Below are 16,816 nucleotides of genomic sequence, written 5' to 3'. Positions count from 1 at the left end.
ATGGGGGTAGGCACCATCAAAATCCTAGAAGATAATATATATATATATATATATATATATATATATATATATATATAAATAATATTTTGTTTATTTATCATAATAATAATAATAATAATAATAATAATAATAAATAATAATAATAATAATAAATAATAATAATAATAATAATAAAGGGACAGATATTTTTCGTTAAAGTGTTTTTGAATGAATTTAAGATGTTTCTTTGTTACATGCATTTAGCAAAAATATTGTAAGTCTTTTCTTAAATTTTAAAACACCCAAAAAGGGACAAAAAAGGGAGATTAAAATGAGAAGCGGCTGCTAGGACGGGGGACGGAGCGTGTAGGACCTAATAAGAAGCCACAGGAAATTGAAGGCAATAGAAGCGTGAAGACGCTCGAAAGCTAGGGTTCGGGCGAGGGCAGGGCAGGTGGCGGAGAAGAGGTTCGGCGACGATCAGCGATGGAGGGCGCCCTGGCCACCGCGGCCGCAATCACGGACCAGCGGCAGAAGATCGAACACTACAGGCTCATTCTCGCCTCCGTTCTCTCATCCTCCCCCGTCGACACCTCCCTTGCCAAGCGTTTCATCGATCACAGTGCTCGCTCCCTCCCTCTAATCCTTCGTAGATTAGGGCTTCTCCTTTCCGCCCTTGTCTGTAGTTCTTGATCGGTTTCTTGGCTGTTTTTGGTTGTGTTTAGTGGTGTCGGACGAGGTTCCACTGGTGGTCTCGAGGCAGTTGCTTCAGTCCTTCGCGCAGGATCTGGGAAGGCTGGAGGCGGACGTCCAGAAGGAGATCGCTCACTATGCTTTAACTCAGATCCAACCCAGAGTCGTGTCCTTTGAGGAACAAGTATGGCTTCTAAGTGGAAAGGGATGATCCTGTAGCAATTAGAACATCGACTTCGTTTTAATCCGACCCTTCTCTTATACTGAATATATGATTGTTGACTTGGGAGTTATCTAGTGATTCTAGGGCAGTGCTGCTTATCGATCTAGTTTCAATAGCTTCATTTTTACTTAATATGTATCAGAACAAGTAATTGTTGTTAGTTTAGTTGGTTCTTTGACATAAACACTGTCACTCACAAGTGAGCAATGGAATTGAGTGCTTAGATACGCTATCTGTTTTAGAATACTTCTCTGACCATATCTGTCGGCATAGTGCTGTTCAAATCCCAGGACTATAGTATTGAGTATAGAGCAAATGCATTGGAAACAAAACCTTGGTCTATGATGAACTAAAATGTCAACAAGGTATTGGATTTCTCCTTTATACTTCTCTTTTTCCCAGATAAGAGCTTGATCAGTAGCTGTGTTACAGGTTGATGGTTATGGTTTCTAGAGTCTCCATGATTTGGAACATTTCAATGAAATTACTGGACACCTTGTGACACATTTCAATGATTTGGAGCATTTTTTATATAATCTTTTCTAGTGTTACCTCTATCAATGTTGAATGATCTCTTCATTAATTAAATTGTTACTATGTTAATATTGGCTATGTTACTTCTTCAAATTCGTTTGGAAAGAGGATGAGAAGCAGTGATATCATGCTTAATCTGATGTATGGTAAGTGTAGATTTTTCCCTTTGAAGTGATAGATTCTCTAGGAGTTTTTAAGTTCTTTTGTTTGTTATATTTAGTGGTGTTAGTCTGTTAGATGATCAGACATGAGAATATTTTATGAATGAGTATACAAACATCCAATTTCGTGAGGAGTCGATGGAGGTACGGAGACACTGCATTATGCAAGAAGTAAAATCGAGAAAAAATGATATTGTAATTGTGATATTGTATGAGAGGGAAATCCTAGAAGTTACAGTCATGATAACCCTTATATTGATTAAAAAGACCCAACATCTTATATTGTTAGAGTGTTTCATGATTGAATAGTATAATTCAAGGTATGCAATTTTGTATCGTACCGGAGTTTCGACGTTCGCTCGGTATGATACAAAATTGTATACCGAGCGGTATACCGTTCGGTATATATATATATATATATAAAGGCGACGTCGCCTTTTCCTTCTCCCACGCGGGGCGACGTCGTCGAGGCGACACGACGTTACCTCGTTTATATATATATATATATATATATATATATATATATATATATATATATATTTATATTTATAAAATATTTATATATAAAAATATTTTTATAAAAGGCGACGTTGCCTTTTCCTTCTCCCATGCAGGGCGACGTCGCCTCGTTTATATATTTATATATATATATATGATTATATATATTTATATGTAAATATTCTTTATATATAAGGCGACGTCGCCAAAAAAAGCGACGTTGCGTTGCCTGTTATAAAATATATATATATATTAATATATATATATATATATATATATAATTTTTTATATTTTTTCATTTCTCCCGGTAACGGCCGGTTTGTGTATCGGTAAGCCGACGGACCGGTATGTACCACCCATACCGGGCGGTATTATTCGAAATTGCATACCTTGGTATAATTAAGGAGTATAATAGGTGGCCAGACTCATGGAAGCACAATATGCATCAAACACTTATGGATATGGACATGAGAGTTCATGTGATGTTGTAATTGACTGCGTGATCCTTGTGATTGCTTTATTTAGTAATTCCATTGGTTCCATGCATAATTTTTAATCTCCCAGCTATGTTGGAGTTATTGTTCATTCTATTTGGGCACTATGCTTTAAGGTTTGTCTTGTACCTTGATAAATATTAAAATTGCCCTTTGAATGTTCTGTTGGCATGTGGCTTATAATTTTATACTTATCTTTTCTAATTAAATCAAATCATAAAGCCATTTAGATCATATCTTTGTCCAGATTTTTCCATCCTATGCTTGTCTGTATCAAGAATAGTTTAGAAGATTCTCCTCTGTTCTCTTCACGATGTTGTAACCCATAAAATATGAAATTGTTTCCATACTAGCTTCAAATATCTCTTTTGCAATCTAATTGTTCAATATGTGTGCTCTATTGTCAATTAACTTTTGCATCATATCCTTGCACATTTTTACGCCAGATGGACATCTTGATATGTATGTACTATAGTATTTCTTGTGATAATCCTTAATAGATTGCATTTTGAGATGTCTATATGTGTGTGAACATTTGCCATGGCCTCTCTGAAACCCTAAGTTTTTTCTCCCCTTTTAATACTATTAGGTGCTAATTATCAGAGAGAAACTGGCTGAACTCTATGAATCCGAGCAACAATGGTCAAAAGCAGCACAAATGCTGAGTGGGATCGATTTGGACTCTGGTGTTAGGTAAACTATCTTTGAAAGTGTGCTATTTGTCTGACAAGTCGACTCATGAAGCCTCATCTTTCTTTTTGTAATTTCCTTATCAGGATTCTTGATGATATGTATAAACTCTCTAAGTGTGTCCAAATTGCACGCCTCTATCTTGAGGTTTGTTAGTACCAATTCTTATAATGATTTTAACTGAATATTGTCACATTTTGCATCCTATGCTTTATGTGAATTTTTTTCTGCAATTTTTAGGATGATGATGCTGTTAATGCAGAGGCCTTTATCAATAAAGCTTCTTTCCTAGTCAGCAATAGTCAGCAAGAAGTGCTAAATTTGCAATACAAGGTAAAGATAATTTCCCAGAGGCAGTTAGGCTATATGTTGACCAATTGCCAGTTATATTGTACACCTTTCTAAGCCTTTTGATACTTTTTGGAAGGTTTGTTATGCTAGGATATTGGATTTGAAGCGTAAGTTCCTCGAAGCTGCACTTCGTTATTATGATATTTCTCAGATCGAGAAACGTCAAATTGGAGATGAGTAAGTTTAGTTTGTATCGTTTGTAGGTTTAAATTTGGGACTAAGAATCTATCTTATTGTCGAGATAGTGGTACAAGTTTTTCTCTGCACTGCTTTGAATATAATATTTTATATATTTCTCTAATTTGGGTTCTTGTTGTTATTGCTGTCTTGTTTAGATTGAGATTTCCATATTTCTCATTATATTATCTTTAGCAAGGACTGTCCTGCCATGCCAACCAGTGGTATTGATCCCTAGGTGGACCGGTATGTATCGACTATGTACCCGTTTTCGGAAAAGGCTGGAAATTAGAAAAAAATCATTTTTTTGGGATTTTTTTCCTAATCTATTGGTATATAAATTGTATTTAGATAAGAATAATGTGTATCTAAGGCATAAATGAATAGGTTATAAGGAGGAGAAGTTGAATTTATCTTTTTGGATCGGTCAAGAGGAAGTTGCTTCCATCTTGAATCAGCCGGTTAGGAACTTTAATCACACAAGTGTGAGAATGAGAGAGTGAGAGAGAGAACAAGAGAGAAGAAGGGGAGGAGAGGGGAAGGGGGGGGGGTGTGTTGTTGTTGTTGGGTGAGGGGGGGATTTTAAAGCCCCAAAGAGGCACCAACGGTCAAACTAGACACGATTTGGGTCAGTATCAGTAAAATTCTGATTGGTTCCAACCTGTATCAATCAGTACATACTTCGTGTACCACCCGAAATGGGGTGGTTTGCATACCAGTCAATTGGTGGACTGGTGTGTATTGTCCGCTTCGTGCCGTTTCATATGGTAGGTCAAACCTTGATCTTTAGAATATGTAAATCTTACCTAAGCTTTTATTATGACTTTCTTTGTGATATATATATATATATATATATATATATATATATTTGTGTGTGTGTGTGTGTGTGTGTTTCTATATTGAATATTTGATTGGGGCCCCTAGTGGAATGCTTGTTGCTCCCAGCATACTTGTGTTTGAATCATGGAGGTAGCCGTTTCTCATATGATGGTAGAGCTACATAAATTTGATTTTCCAGACTCTAAAATATGGAATCACATGTGCTTTGTTGCCATTTTTTGAAGAACTGAATAGTGTTGGTGTGAATATGGTCTGTGAGATATGTCTAAGGGGTTCACGAGGTATAATAAAAATTAGAATCAAGAATTGGATTCTCTTGTCATGTTTCTTCTGCGTTTTTTTATGCATTTCTTCATATCAGGTTCTCCAGTCCAATGTGAATTTGACAGTAACAAATCTCAGGGAGATTGATGAGGATGCACTGGAGCAAGCTCTTAGTGCTGCCGTGACATGCACAATATTGGCTGCTGCAGGACCTCAACGGTCTCGTGTTCTTGCTACTTTGTACAAGGTATCTGTGAATATTAGTTCACCATGAAAATGTCCTCCTTTTCCTGAGTAATTTGGTAGACTAATTTTTTTTTTTCTGACTGAATGATTTTTCAAACATGAAAATCAGCTCTACTAAATGATTGACTTGATTAATGTATCTAAGCTCAACTTTGGTTTGTTTTTGGCTAATTCATAAAAGCTTCCATGACCAAGTATGGTACTTTGTACTTTTTGCTGTCTTCTGTATTCAATTGAAGATGAGATTGATTAAATATAATGACCTTCTTAATGTTTCAAACAATGGTGAGTCTTCGTGATAAGGATAGGAGACATACTACAATTTATTTTGTCATGGTTTTGCCTAGAAGCCTACCCCATAGATGATTTTAGTAAGATCATTTGATCATGCTTTTAGAGCAAAAGGGCATTTGCTAAAGGGGGACTGGACCAAGTACATACTCAAATACATTGTTAATTTCTACGGTTGTTTGGTCATCACCAAATACAGGCCGATGTATCGATAGCAGATATGAGTTAGTACCACCTGGACCTGAGAGAAAGAGGGAGAGAAGAGGGGATGAGGAGGAGGTGAAGGAGAAGAGGACTAGCTGAGGAGGCAGCAAAACAGGAGGAAGAGGAGATGGAGGCTGGAGGAAAAGGAAAAGGCATACCAGTTGGAGGAAACCATGATCTGGTCAAGGAGAGAAGACGGGGGAGTGAGCATGTTGATGAGAGAATAAAATAGGAAAATGTATAATTGCCAATAGTGTTGTTGCAAAATTACTTAGAAGATTATATGTATGGATTGGTAAATACTGGTCTGTCATGATTGGTATGGGAGATATTTGATGTCTAACTTGAATGTACAGGAGATGGGAATAGCTTTGGGAGCTTAATTCGAGACTAGAAGATGTGGAATTTCTAGAATATGCCCTTTTATTTTTTTATGAAGTCTTTCTTTCTTCGATGACATCTGAAAAAATGTTTCCTGTTGGGTTAATTGCTTGTTCTTAAAGCTCTTGAAACTGCCAAGTTTCTATAGATATATTGTATTTGTCCTTGATATGAAAGCATACTAGAAAAGTTTCATTTTTCAAGATATGAAATTCATATTCTTCATGCTTGGGCTTGGAGTAGCTGTGTTGGTGAACTATTGTCAAGGATAGGATTTCACCTTCCACTTATTCAGGTTGATCTGTCCTTATGGTCTTTGTGTAATTATGACTTTAAGTCTTACATATTGAATCCCAACCTTTGTTTGATATATGAAAAATCTTATTTTGATTAAACATGCTGTATTAACCAAAATAAGATACAGGAAAAATCTAATTGCTTATTATTATGATGATAAATGTAATGGGCACAAAAGAAGATATTATATGGAAGGAAAATATAGTTTTAATATCACTGAAAGACTCTTTTTGGATGTGGATTATACTGATAAAAAACTGATAAAAAAATCACCTCATTTTTATGTGCTCTGTTTAGTTTATTCTAATAGACATAAAAGCCGATGTAAATTTTAAATGCTTTACAAAATGCTTATACCAATATCTTCTTTTGTGATGGTTGCTTCTGGGATAACCTGTATCTTAGAAGCCTGCATAATTTAAAGCTGAGACATACCAAATAACATGCTTCCTTATTGAAACTTGATTTCCCCTCCTTTTTCAGGATGAGAGATGCTCAAAGCTGAAAATTTATCCGATTTTGCAGAAGGTATTTTACCATGCCCACTTTTTTCAAGTCTCTCGGGTTTGGTTAGTTTATTTTCTTTTCCTTCTATTTATCGTAACTGCCTGTTTCAAGTCTCTTGGTTTGGTTAGGTTCTTTTCTTTTCCTCGAATTTGCTGAAGAATTTGGATCAATATGGCTAATTTTAGGTGAATCTTGAAAGAATCTTGAGGAAACCAGAAATTGATGCATTTGCTGAGGAACTGAAACCACACCAGGTAATCATATATTTCATAACTATTAGTTTTGTTTCTTATCTCTCATCTATCATGCTTATCATCTGCTATATTTGTTTTTAAACAGAAAGCACTTTTACCAGACAATTCAACGGTGCTTGATCGTGCGATGATTGAGCATAATCTTCTGAGTGCCAGCAAATTATATACAAACATAAGGTTGGGAAGAGAGAATTTTTCTGTAGTTCCTTATTTAACCTATGATCTACGTTAAACTGATTTTTCCTTCTATCAAACAGTTTTGAGGAACTAGGAACACTGTTGGGTATTCCTCCTCAAAAGGTACGTTTTCTGTAGATTTAATCGGGATCAGGATCGCCAGATGTTATGATGCAGATTTTTGTTATTTTATCACTTTTATCGTTTTATATTAAAGTTGTCAAAGTTGTATTCCATAATAATGTGATCAATTGTGAACTTTGTACTTGCTAATATGGGTTATACCCTTATCATGTCGAGTATATTTTGTTTACTTGCCATTTGATGTTCTCACTTTCTTGCTGCTACTTTCCTGTCATAACACACTGATGATCAGATGACTAAAAGAATAAATTGGATTACACTAAAAGAATAAATAAGTCCTGAACAACTAATTTAGTTGTGAAAAAGTGTTTTCCGTTGAGGCAAGAAATTGATTACACTGGACATGGAGATGAGATCTCATTGCTCAACAAATAAAAATGAATAATAAACTGTGCTGAAGCTATGATCTGGGTTTTGATCATTTCTCTTATTTGGTTATGTTTAAGTCAGCAAAATTAAACCTGGCTATGATTTTTTGTTATGCACAACCAAAATCTGTTTTTTGCCGATTAATCTGAAAACTCATATTCAGATTCTGTTGATGCTCCAATATCTGTGCTTATTTCTGGACTCTGATGCTAATTCTTGTTGCTTTATTTTAATGATTATTCCAGAGCAATTTATACCAGATTTATGTATACTAGAATCATCTTTGACTTGTAAACTGTTCTTCTGGGAAATTGTTCAAGTACCTTGTTCCATTGGACTATATTGTCACATTTGGAAAATGTTGAATATCTTATTTTGACACACTTCAGCCAATACTTTTGTAGGCTGAAAAGATTGCTGCAAGAATGATATATGAGGACCGAATGAGGGGATCAATCGACCAGGTAAGATACTCTTATATAAGGATAACAAGAACAATTTGCTCCACAGTTTTTTCAATCATACTTCTGGTCAACTGCTTTTTCGAGAAAAGAGACGTAATAAAACAATAGAAGGTCGGGTGCTTGAGACAATTTGCTAGGCAAAGATCCAAACTTTGTTTAGCTAAAGACTAGATATATAGCTACACATTCATTTTGTTCAGTCAAATGAAAAATAAGTAACCGTTTCTTGTGGGTTTGACACTATAAATTTCATTTTGGTAATGCTCTTGTGGATATTGCTACATGAATATTTAATTCTGCAGTATTTTCTTGCAGGTTGAAGCTGTCATACATTTTGAGGATGACACTGAGGAGTTGCAACAATGGGATCAACAGGTGAGTCTTGGTTGAACTTGCTTTTTCTGGCGTAACCATCTTCTCTGATACAGATGATGTGGTGTCATGTACACGTGCTGCTAATGAATTCAAAGCTAGTTCCAGTGGGATCGATTTTCATTGTTTACAACTGGTTTTGATTCTCAAATGCAAATTGAACATAGAACACATCCTGATCAGCATTGTCTAATTTGGTTGAGCTATATAGATATGCAGGCATGATTCTTTAACAGTATAAACTAGACTTTTGATATTTTCTGCTAAATGGTCACTGTCAACTTAATTTTATGATTTGTTCTGGACAACGATTGGTTTCAAGAGACTAACACGTGTTGTATGATTCTTACACTTATTTTCCATTTCATACAGATTGCAGGGCTCTGTCAAGCGCTTAATGACATACTTGATAGTATGACGAGCAAGGGCATGTCAGTTCCGGTCTGAAAAATGTCTCATTGCGAAGTCCACAAGTAGATATGAGTGGTGGTAATTTTAATTCTTCTGGTTGAGAACCTCTTGTACTCGAAGCTTTCTTGTATGAGTAGATGTCTCATTGCAAGTGAAAATATATAGCAGTTTTGTTCTTTAAGATGGTTTCCACCGTTATTTTTGGTTCTAGTGGCTTCAGCATACGGTGAATTCTGTAGTTTTTCCATGGTTTCTTCGTCTTTTTTGGAATGATCACTAGTTGACATCATCTTTTAATGTGATGAAATGCTGATTACATTTGTTCTAACAAGTATTGTTTTTCCTGTTTTTGATTATCTGTCAAAACCATGGGCTGGGTAACAAACGCGTGTCAATGCCAGGACGAGGAGGGTTCACCAATGCCCAAGATTGATGGATTCTTGTTACTCGTTAGACTAGTCTTTCTTTGGATCTGCATCCGAGCTGTTCAAACCATTCTTTGTTAGCCCGCTGACGCTCCAGTGTTGAAGCGCTCTTTCGGTAGTCTGATTCGTGGGCCATTAAAATGTGATTAAGAAATCTACATTAGTGACTTTTGACTAATGAGTTAGATATTTTAACTCTTTAGATCTGACCAGAGTGAATCGGCAAGAGTTGGTTTTAGAATCTTTGTTTCGAATCGATAAATTTTTAATATTTTTTTAATTATATCATTATTTTTTATCTAAAAAAATGATTATTTAAGTCAAATCTAGATAACTGAGCTTGAATTTGACTATTATTTTTATCCTTAATACGAGTGATATTTTTTATCATTGGCCATCGACTCATGTCTGCTAGCTCATTTCTTTTTTATTATCAATGTTATCGCAAAATGAAGAATATATCATTCAGAAAAGCATCATCTCCACAAACATATATATATATATATATATATATATATATATATATATATATATATATATATATATATATATATATATATATATATATATATATATATATATATATATATAAAGAAAATATACAGGAAACAAATGATAAAATTATTTCTAGACATCATTTACATCCATGGATTCTAAAATAATTATTGAAAATATCTTTAAAGTGTTTTTATTTAGTGTTTACACTATTTTTGTTCAAATTTATAAGACATCATAAACGTTACATCGAAATACTATGGTATATTTCTAAAATTTTCTATTCATTATATATAGTACGTACCATATACACAAGTGGACTAGAACACCATTTGCATCATAACTCTAAATAAGTGATTAAAGGATATCGTTATAGTGCTTTTATGAAGCGTTAATAATATTTTTTATTTATATTTTGAAAACACTATAAAGATAATATAAAAATATTATAAAGGCAATATTTTCATTTTTTATTTATTACATTATATACCATATACACAATTACATTAAGGCATCATTTGCTTCATGGAGTCCAAAAATATTAAAATGTGTTTCCAGTTTTTATATTTGTATTTATAAAATATTGTAAAGAAAATATTTTTTAAAAACACTATAAATGATCGATTTTCATAATTCCTCTACATTACATTCTATAAAGATAATTATATTATAAGGTTATTTGTAACATGAATTCTATAAAAGTGATTATAAGTGATGAGGGCAATAATGGCGATGGGACGCGGGTTAACGTCAGTTGCGCCCGGATGATGCATCGCGCCTCGGTTGACCTGACAGCGCCTGGCCAAAACAGACCGGAACACCGATTGAGGCACATTAACATCCTTCGCGAGCCCGGTCATTCACGCCACGCCAACATCGGTGTCAGACGTTACCAGGAGTACGATCCTACTCCCTACGAGCGGGCACATCAGGCAACGGTAACTTTCCCTATAAAAACCCTGGCGCTTAGAAAGAGGAGGAGAAAAACAAAGGGAAAAAAACCCCCTAAAACTATCCACTGACTTGATCGTCGGAGGGGAAACCCGAGCAGTCGCTCAGAACCCGAGGCGTTATCTTCGGACTCAATAGACTCCTTGCGAGCCCAGCTGTGCTCTGTTAGTCAATGGCTCGACAAAGTGCAGAAGGAGGTTCGCAGGTCAAAGGGAGAGCTCGGGGTGGACACACGCCAGGGGTCTCCGTTTATACCCGAGATACAAGATCAAATAGTTCCCACGAGCTTCCGGCTCCCCTCTCTTGATGCGTATGATGGCGCCACCGATCCGTCGGACCATGTAGTTGCTTTCCGTGCCCAAATGTCATTATATGGAACTTCAAACGCTTTGATGTGCAAGGCGTTTCCCATGACTCTAAAAGGCCCAGCCCGCGCATGGTATAGCGGCCTGAAGACCGGGACGATGGCCTCCTTTGATCAGCTCGTAAAAGACTTCGAGTTTAACTTCCTGGCCTATGCCCGGCCAAAGTCGTTCGTGGCACTGCTCCTCAGACTCAACCAAAGGGAGGACGAGCCCCTCTCCCACTTTGTGAATCGCTTTACTACGCAGATCCGGGGGTTGTCGGACGCTCGTCCCTCTATATTGATGCAGGCATTTATGATAGGCTTGCGACCTTCCATATTCTTCTGGTCATTGGTGGAACGACCCCCTACCGCGGTCTCGAAGATGCTCTAGCGGGCGAACCAGTTCATTGCGACAGAGGTCTGGATGGCCGGGAAGAGGGAAGAGCACAAAAGGGTTAGGGCGGAGCCATCCCGCGGGCAACAGTCTGCCGCACCGAGGCACAGATTGGACCACCCCGACCCGCCGGCGTTGACATCTCAACTCCCCTCCTCGGGTGCGTCCCGAACAGATATATTTCTCCAGATAAGAGATAAAGGGTTGCTTAGAACCCCCAACCCGATGAGAAATCCACGGGAACTCACGGATCAGTCAAGTATTGCCGTTTCCATCGGCAAAGCGGGCACGACACTGAGGAGTATTGTCACGCCCCCTCAAAAAATTTTTTCACGATATTAAAACAATTTCATCACAAACCAATCCAGGATCCAAACTAACATTTGAGAACACTGAAAAACATTCTATCAAATTCACATCTATAAAATCTGTGCAGTTTATAATCATATATCACATCACTCGATAATTCACATTTATGGCAACCCAAGCCAACTTGACAAACATGAACAACATTTATAAATCCACAAGCTAAATAAATTATACAATCAGAACTCCAACTATTCACCACAAGTTCATATCATCATAAATTAGACTAAACATTCCGAAATTCCAAATAAGAGAGATCTTCTAACACTTTTACACAGTATATCCATTTCGATTCATCAACAACATTTCATTACATACAAAATATGCTTATACAATAATAACATAACAACCAACAAGACTTGCCCATAATTCTGTATAGCTATCCACTGCCTCAGTCCAAATCAAACATCTCAAAGGGTGACAAGCTGACCTGAAAGATTTATATAACAACGGAGTGAGCTAAAAACAGCTCAGCAAGTGACAAAGCATATTCAGAACAAAAGGAATGGTTTCAAACAAGTAAGGTATCATAATGCAAGGCAGAATACAAGAATTCTCAAGGATACCATCTCATTAGATACAAAATCATATGTATCATGTCATTCAGAACATATTTGATTCATAACAAATGGAGCATAGAGTAATTGGAGCATATCAATAGCGTACGAGATGATCCGGAGCATATTAATGGCAAACAGGACATTTCAGAATATATCAGTTCATAACGAATGGAGCACAGAGTAACTGGAGCATATCAATAGCGTATGAAATGTTCCGGAGCATATCAATGACATATGGAACATTTCGAAGCGTAACAATAACAAATAAAACATTTCGGAGCATATCAAAAGCGTATGAAATGTTTCGGAGCATATCAATAACAAATGAAACATTTCGGAGCTTGTCAATGGCGTATGAAATGTTCCGGAGCATATCAATGGCATATGGAACATTTCGAAGCATATCAACAGTGAATGAAACTTTTCAGAGCATATCAATAACAAATACCGTACAGAAGCTCAAACGTCGTCTTTGACGTTGCAATCATATCATTCTTATCCAAAGCATGTACAGAAACACATAACCAAAGCTCTGGATATCATATCAAACATACAGAAGGTGTAGTGGGATCTCAAACAGAATTATGATTCATCCATTTCTGAATGACCACCAGACAGAAGTCTCCCACGTCTGGGAGCTCCATCCACCCACGTCTAGGTGAAGTCAGAGGGGGCCGGCAGAGCATCGTAGGCTCTAAGCATATACCCTTTACCATTTCTGGCAAAGGTCCAGACAATCCCACAAACACCAGAGTACAAAGGGCAGTATGAACAATAAATAGCACATATCGGAAGCACACGCGGAACAACAAAACGTACATGTGCCTTTACGAGTCAATACGAAGCAAGCAATAATCTTTCACAAATGTTATCAAATTTGAAAGGAAATGAAAGCAAGATTACACATGGATTCCAAGCAATCATATATAGCTCAATTCAAATAAGAAGGTTAGATGAATTTAATATCCAAAAGAATGAAACTGGAATAGACACATATCGAAAGCAAATGCGGAACAATGGGATATACATGTGCCTATATGAGTCAATACGATATAGCATAAACGTTACATAACAGTTTTCAAGACTGCAATAATTTTAAGGACAAGAGCATACAAGAATTCAAAGCAGTAATATGAAGCTCAATTGAATAAGAAAGCTAAAGGATATCAATTTCCAAAGGAATGAAACCAGAATATGAGAAATCGACCAAAGCTCGATTTCTGGCAGAATAAAAGAGGCACATTGAACAAATGATTCAAACTATCAATCGTGCTCCAATTTACTCAGAAATATATCATTGGAAAGATATTTCAATTTATTTTCAGATAAAACAAGTCTCGTATAAATCGTAATTTCCAACAAAGAGTTACAATAGATTTAGTAACCCAAGATCAAAGAACAAATCTCAATTTTACAGAATTTACAGGGTCGGTTTCAACAGAAAACTGGGCAGGCATTTGGACTCTAAATCATTCAATCCATATATCAAAGAAAGATCTACGAGTCTAGTTTCCAATGAAATAAGCTTTGATCAAATCAGAGTTTCCAACATCGACTTATAGGCAAATCAGTAACAAAAGGTCAGAAATTACGATCCTTGTTTTGCAGAATCTGTAGGCTCTTTTGAAACAGAAGTTTGGGCAGGCAAACTTACTCCGAATTCTTAAAATAAGGTATCAAAAGAAAGGTTTATAAGTCTATATTCTGATCAAATAAGTTTTGTCCAAATCAGAGGTCAATACATGAAGTTATAGCCATAACAAAGTAGAAGGGTCAGAATATCAGAAGTTGCATAGATTCGAATCGTTACGTCTAAACAGGAGATATATCAAATGAAAGGCTAGAACAATTCAAAGTTCCTCACATTCAAAACAAATGTAGCGGTAAAATTGCGGTACGAAAAAATCAGGACACTTGCAATAGGAAAGATTAGAAAGTTTGCAATAGGAAGGATATGAACACTTGCAAGAGAAAAGATTAGAAAGCTTGCAATAGAAAGGATCAGAACACTTGCCTTTCAAAGATTTCGATACGAAGATCCAAAGAATGTGCCAGCCCAAATCCTTCTACTTTTCCTCCGTGTCCTCTCTCTTTGTTTCGTTTTCTACACATCTTTTCTTTTTCCTCCACAATTGCAGCTCATGCAGAACATAGAGACATAGCCACCTGCTCTCTCTCTTACTCTCATTCCTTCGTTTTCTTTCCCAAACGCAGCTGCCAACAGCCACCACCGTTGTCGCTGCCACAATCGCTGCCCCTTCCACTACACTACTTCCTTCCTCCTCTTCTTTCGCAGACACAGCTGCTGCATACGCAGTCGCTGCCGCTGTGGTCGCAATCCCTTCCGCAGCCCCTTTTTCCCCCTTTCTTTTCTTTCCCTGCTGCACTACTGCAGTCGCAGCCTCAGCCACGGCCGCAGCCTCTTCTTCCTCCCCTACTCATCTTCCTCTCCTTCTTCTCTTCCAACTGCAGCTGCCATCGCCGCAGCCGCAGCCGCAGCCCCTTCTCCTCTTCCTCTCTTCTTCCTCTCCTTCCCCTTCTCTTCTTCTTCCTTTCCTTTTTCTCTTTCCCTGCCACAGCTGCAGCTGCCACTGCCGCTGCCGCAGCTATTTCTTTCCCTTCTCCTCTTCCTTCTTCTTCCTTTCTTCTTCTTCTCTCCCCGGTGCAACTGCTGCAGTCGCGGCCGTAGCCACGGCCACAACCTCTTCTTCCTCCCCTGCTCATCTTCCTCTTCTTCTTCTCTTCCAACTGCAGCTGCCATCGCCGCAGCTGCAGCCCCTTCTTCCCCGGCGTCACACACACCCTCTCCTCTGTTTCCTCTGCAGGAAACAGAGGTATCACAACCTCTTCTCCTGCTTCCTCTTCTTCTTCTCTTCCTCTTCTTCTTCTTCTCCTCTTCGAACGCCCCACTCCTCTCCTCTGTTTCCACCTGCAGGAAACAGAGGTGTTGCAGCCCTAGCTGCTGTCACCTCTCGCTCCTCTCCCTCGTCCCTCTATTTTCCCTCTTCTTCTCCTTCTCTTCTTCTCCTCTTCCCTTTTCCTCCCCAACGCCACACACCTCCTCGCCGCAGCCTTGCCGCAGCTATCCTCCTCTCTTCTTCTTCTTCTTCTTCTTCTTCTTCTTCTTCCCTTCTCCTCCCCAATGCCCCACACATCCTCTCCTCTGTTTCCACCTGTGGGAAACAGATGTACAGCAGTCCTAGCTGCTGCTGCTGCCTCTCCCTCTCCTCTCCATCTTCCCTCTCTTCTTCTTCTTCTTCTTCTTTTCTTCTCTTCTCCCTCCTCCTCTCTTCTTTTCCCTCTTCTTCTTCTTTCTTCTCTCCTCACGCCCCACCGCTCCTCTCTGTTTCTCGAAGAAACAGAGAGTGCGTGGGAGGCGGTGGGATAAAACCGAAATTTTCGGTTTTCTTTATTTTCTTTTCATTTTGCAACTTAGCAGTTTAGTCCTTGAAATTTTTATATTTACATATCGGTCCTCAAATTTTCATATAAATCCTTATTAATAATTTTCAAAAGTGAGGGATATTACACTCTCCCCTCCTTAAAAGAAAATTTAGTCCTCTAAATTGATCATAGCTCAATCGACGAAAAGATGAGGATTATGATATCTTTATTTCCTCCTCCTGCTCTCAAATAATTTCATCAATACAATATAATGATATAATTATCCAAGAGTGACCGAAATATTCTCCTTCTTGATCCTCAATAGACGGTAACCCGACCTTCAATCAATTTCTAAAAATACTTGCGCACCCTGTAATTAATCAAGCAAGTCGTTACTTCAGAAAATACTCGTTTTTGATGGTCACCTGATTCAACTATCCATAATCAATACAAAGCCTCAATGTTCCATCCATCTTTTTAACTAACACCAAAGCACCCCATGATAAAATATTAAGCCAAATAAAATCCTCATTTAATAATCCTTGTAGTTGTTTTTCTAATTCCACTTACTCAAATGATATCATTCTGCAGAGAGGCTTAGATATTGGGATTGTCCCAAAGACCAAATCAAAAGCAAAGTCACGTTTGGAGGTAATCCAAGCAAGTCATTCTGGGATACATTAGGCAAGAAGATAAATCATGTCCAATACTTTCAAAATAAAAGATCGGCCGATCAAATGTACAAAAAGTGATCATTTGTTATATAACAATCCATACTAGTATGATAGGAAGATAGTCAATCCATACCAAGTATAATATCAAAACTCCAAATCTCTAGGAGAACTAAATCAACAAAAGTTCAAGTTCTCCAATA

The 16,816-nt window shown here is 37.4% G+C and overlaps 1 protein-coding gene across 1 annotated transcript; it reads left to right on the top strand.

The window, feature by feature from the left end:
- The first annotated feature begins 312 nt into the window (after positions 1 to 312).
- On the top strand, positions 313 to 9,202 carry LOC103998413 (COP9 signalosome complex subunit 4). The gene is made up of 14 exons (XM_009419884.3): positions 313 to 601; positions 705 to 856; positions 3,172 to 3,275; positions 3,359 to 3,419; positions 3,513 to 3,605; positions 3,700 to 3,800; positions 5,043 to 5,151; positions 6,807 to 6,851; positions 7,016 to 7,084; positions 7,170 to 7,261; positions 7,342 to 7,384; positions 8,179 to 8,238; positions 8,554 to 8,613; positions 8,983 to 9,202. The coding sequence occupies exons 1-14, from the start codon at positions 466 to 468 to the stop codon at positions 9,055 to 9,057; spliced, it is 1,200 nt and encodes a 399-aa protein (XP_009418159.1). The 5' UTR covers positions 313 to 465; the 3' UTR covers positions 9,058 to 9,202.
- The last annotated feature ends 7,614 nt before the right edge of the window (positions 9,203 to 16,816 follow it).

Source organism: Musa acuminata, chromosome BXJ1-9, assembly GCF_036884655.1.
Source record: "Musa acuminata AAA Group cultivar baxijiao chromosome BXJ1-9, Cavendish_Baxijiao_AAA, whole genome shotgun sequence".
In the NCBI taxonomy this organism is placed as follows: Eukaryota; Viridiplantae; Streptophyta; class Magnoliopsida; order Zingiberales; family Musaceae; genus Musa; species Musa acuminata.
The sequence above is the reverse complement of the archived record's forward strand: the minus strand, read 5'-3'. Positions and strand labels throughout refer to the sequence as shown.

Excerpts from the sequence above, each read along its gene's own strand:
- LOC103998413 (XM_009419884.3), top strand. The coding sequence starts at position 466 with ATGGAGGGCGCCCTGGCCACCGCGGCCGCAATCACGGACCAGCGGCAG. Across the intron at positions 602-704 it reads CAAGCGTTTCATCGATCACA|TGGTGTCGGACGAGGTTCCA; the intron begins GTGCTCGCTCCC and ends GGTTGTGTTTAG. Across the intron at positions 8,614-8,982 it reads TGCAACAATGGGATCAACAG|ATTGCAGGGCTCTGTCAAGC; the intron begins GTGAGTCTTGGT and ends CATTTCATACAG.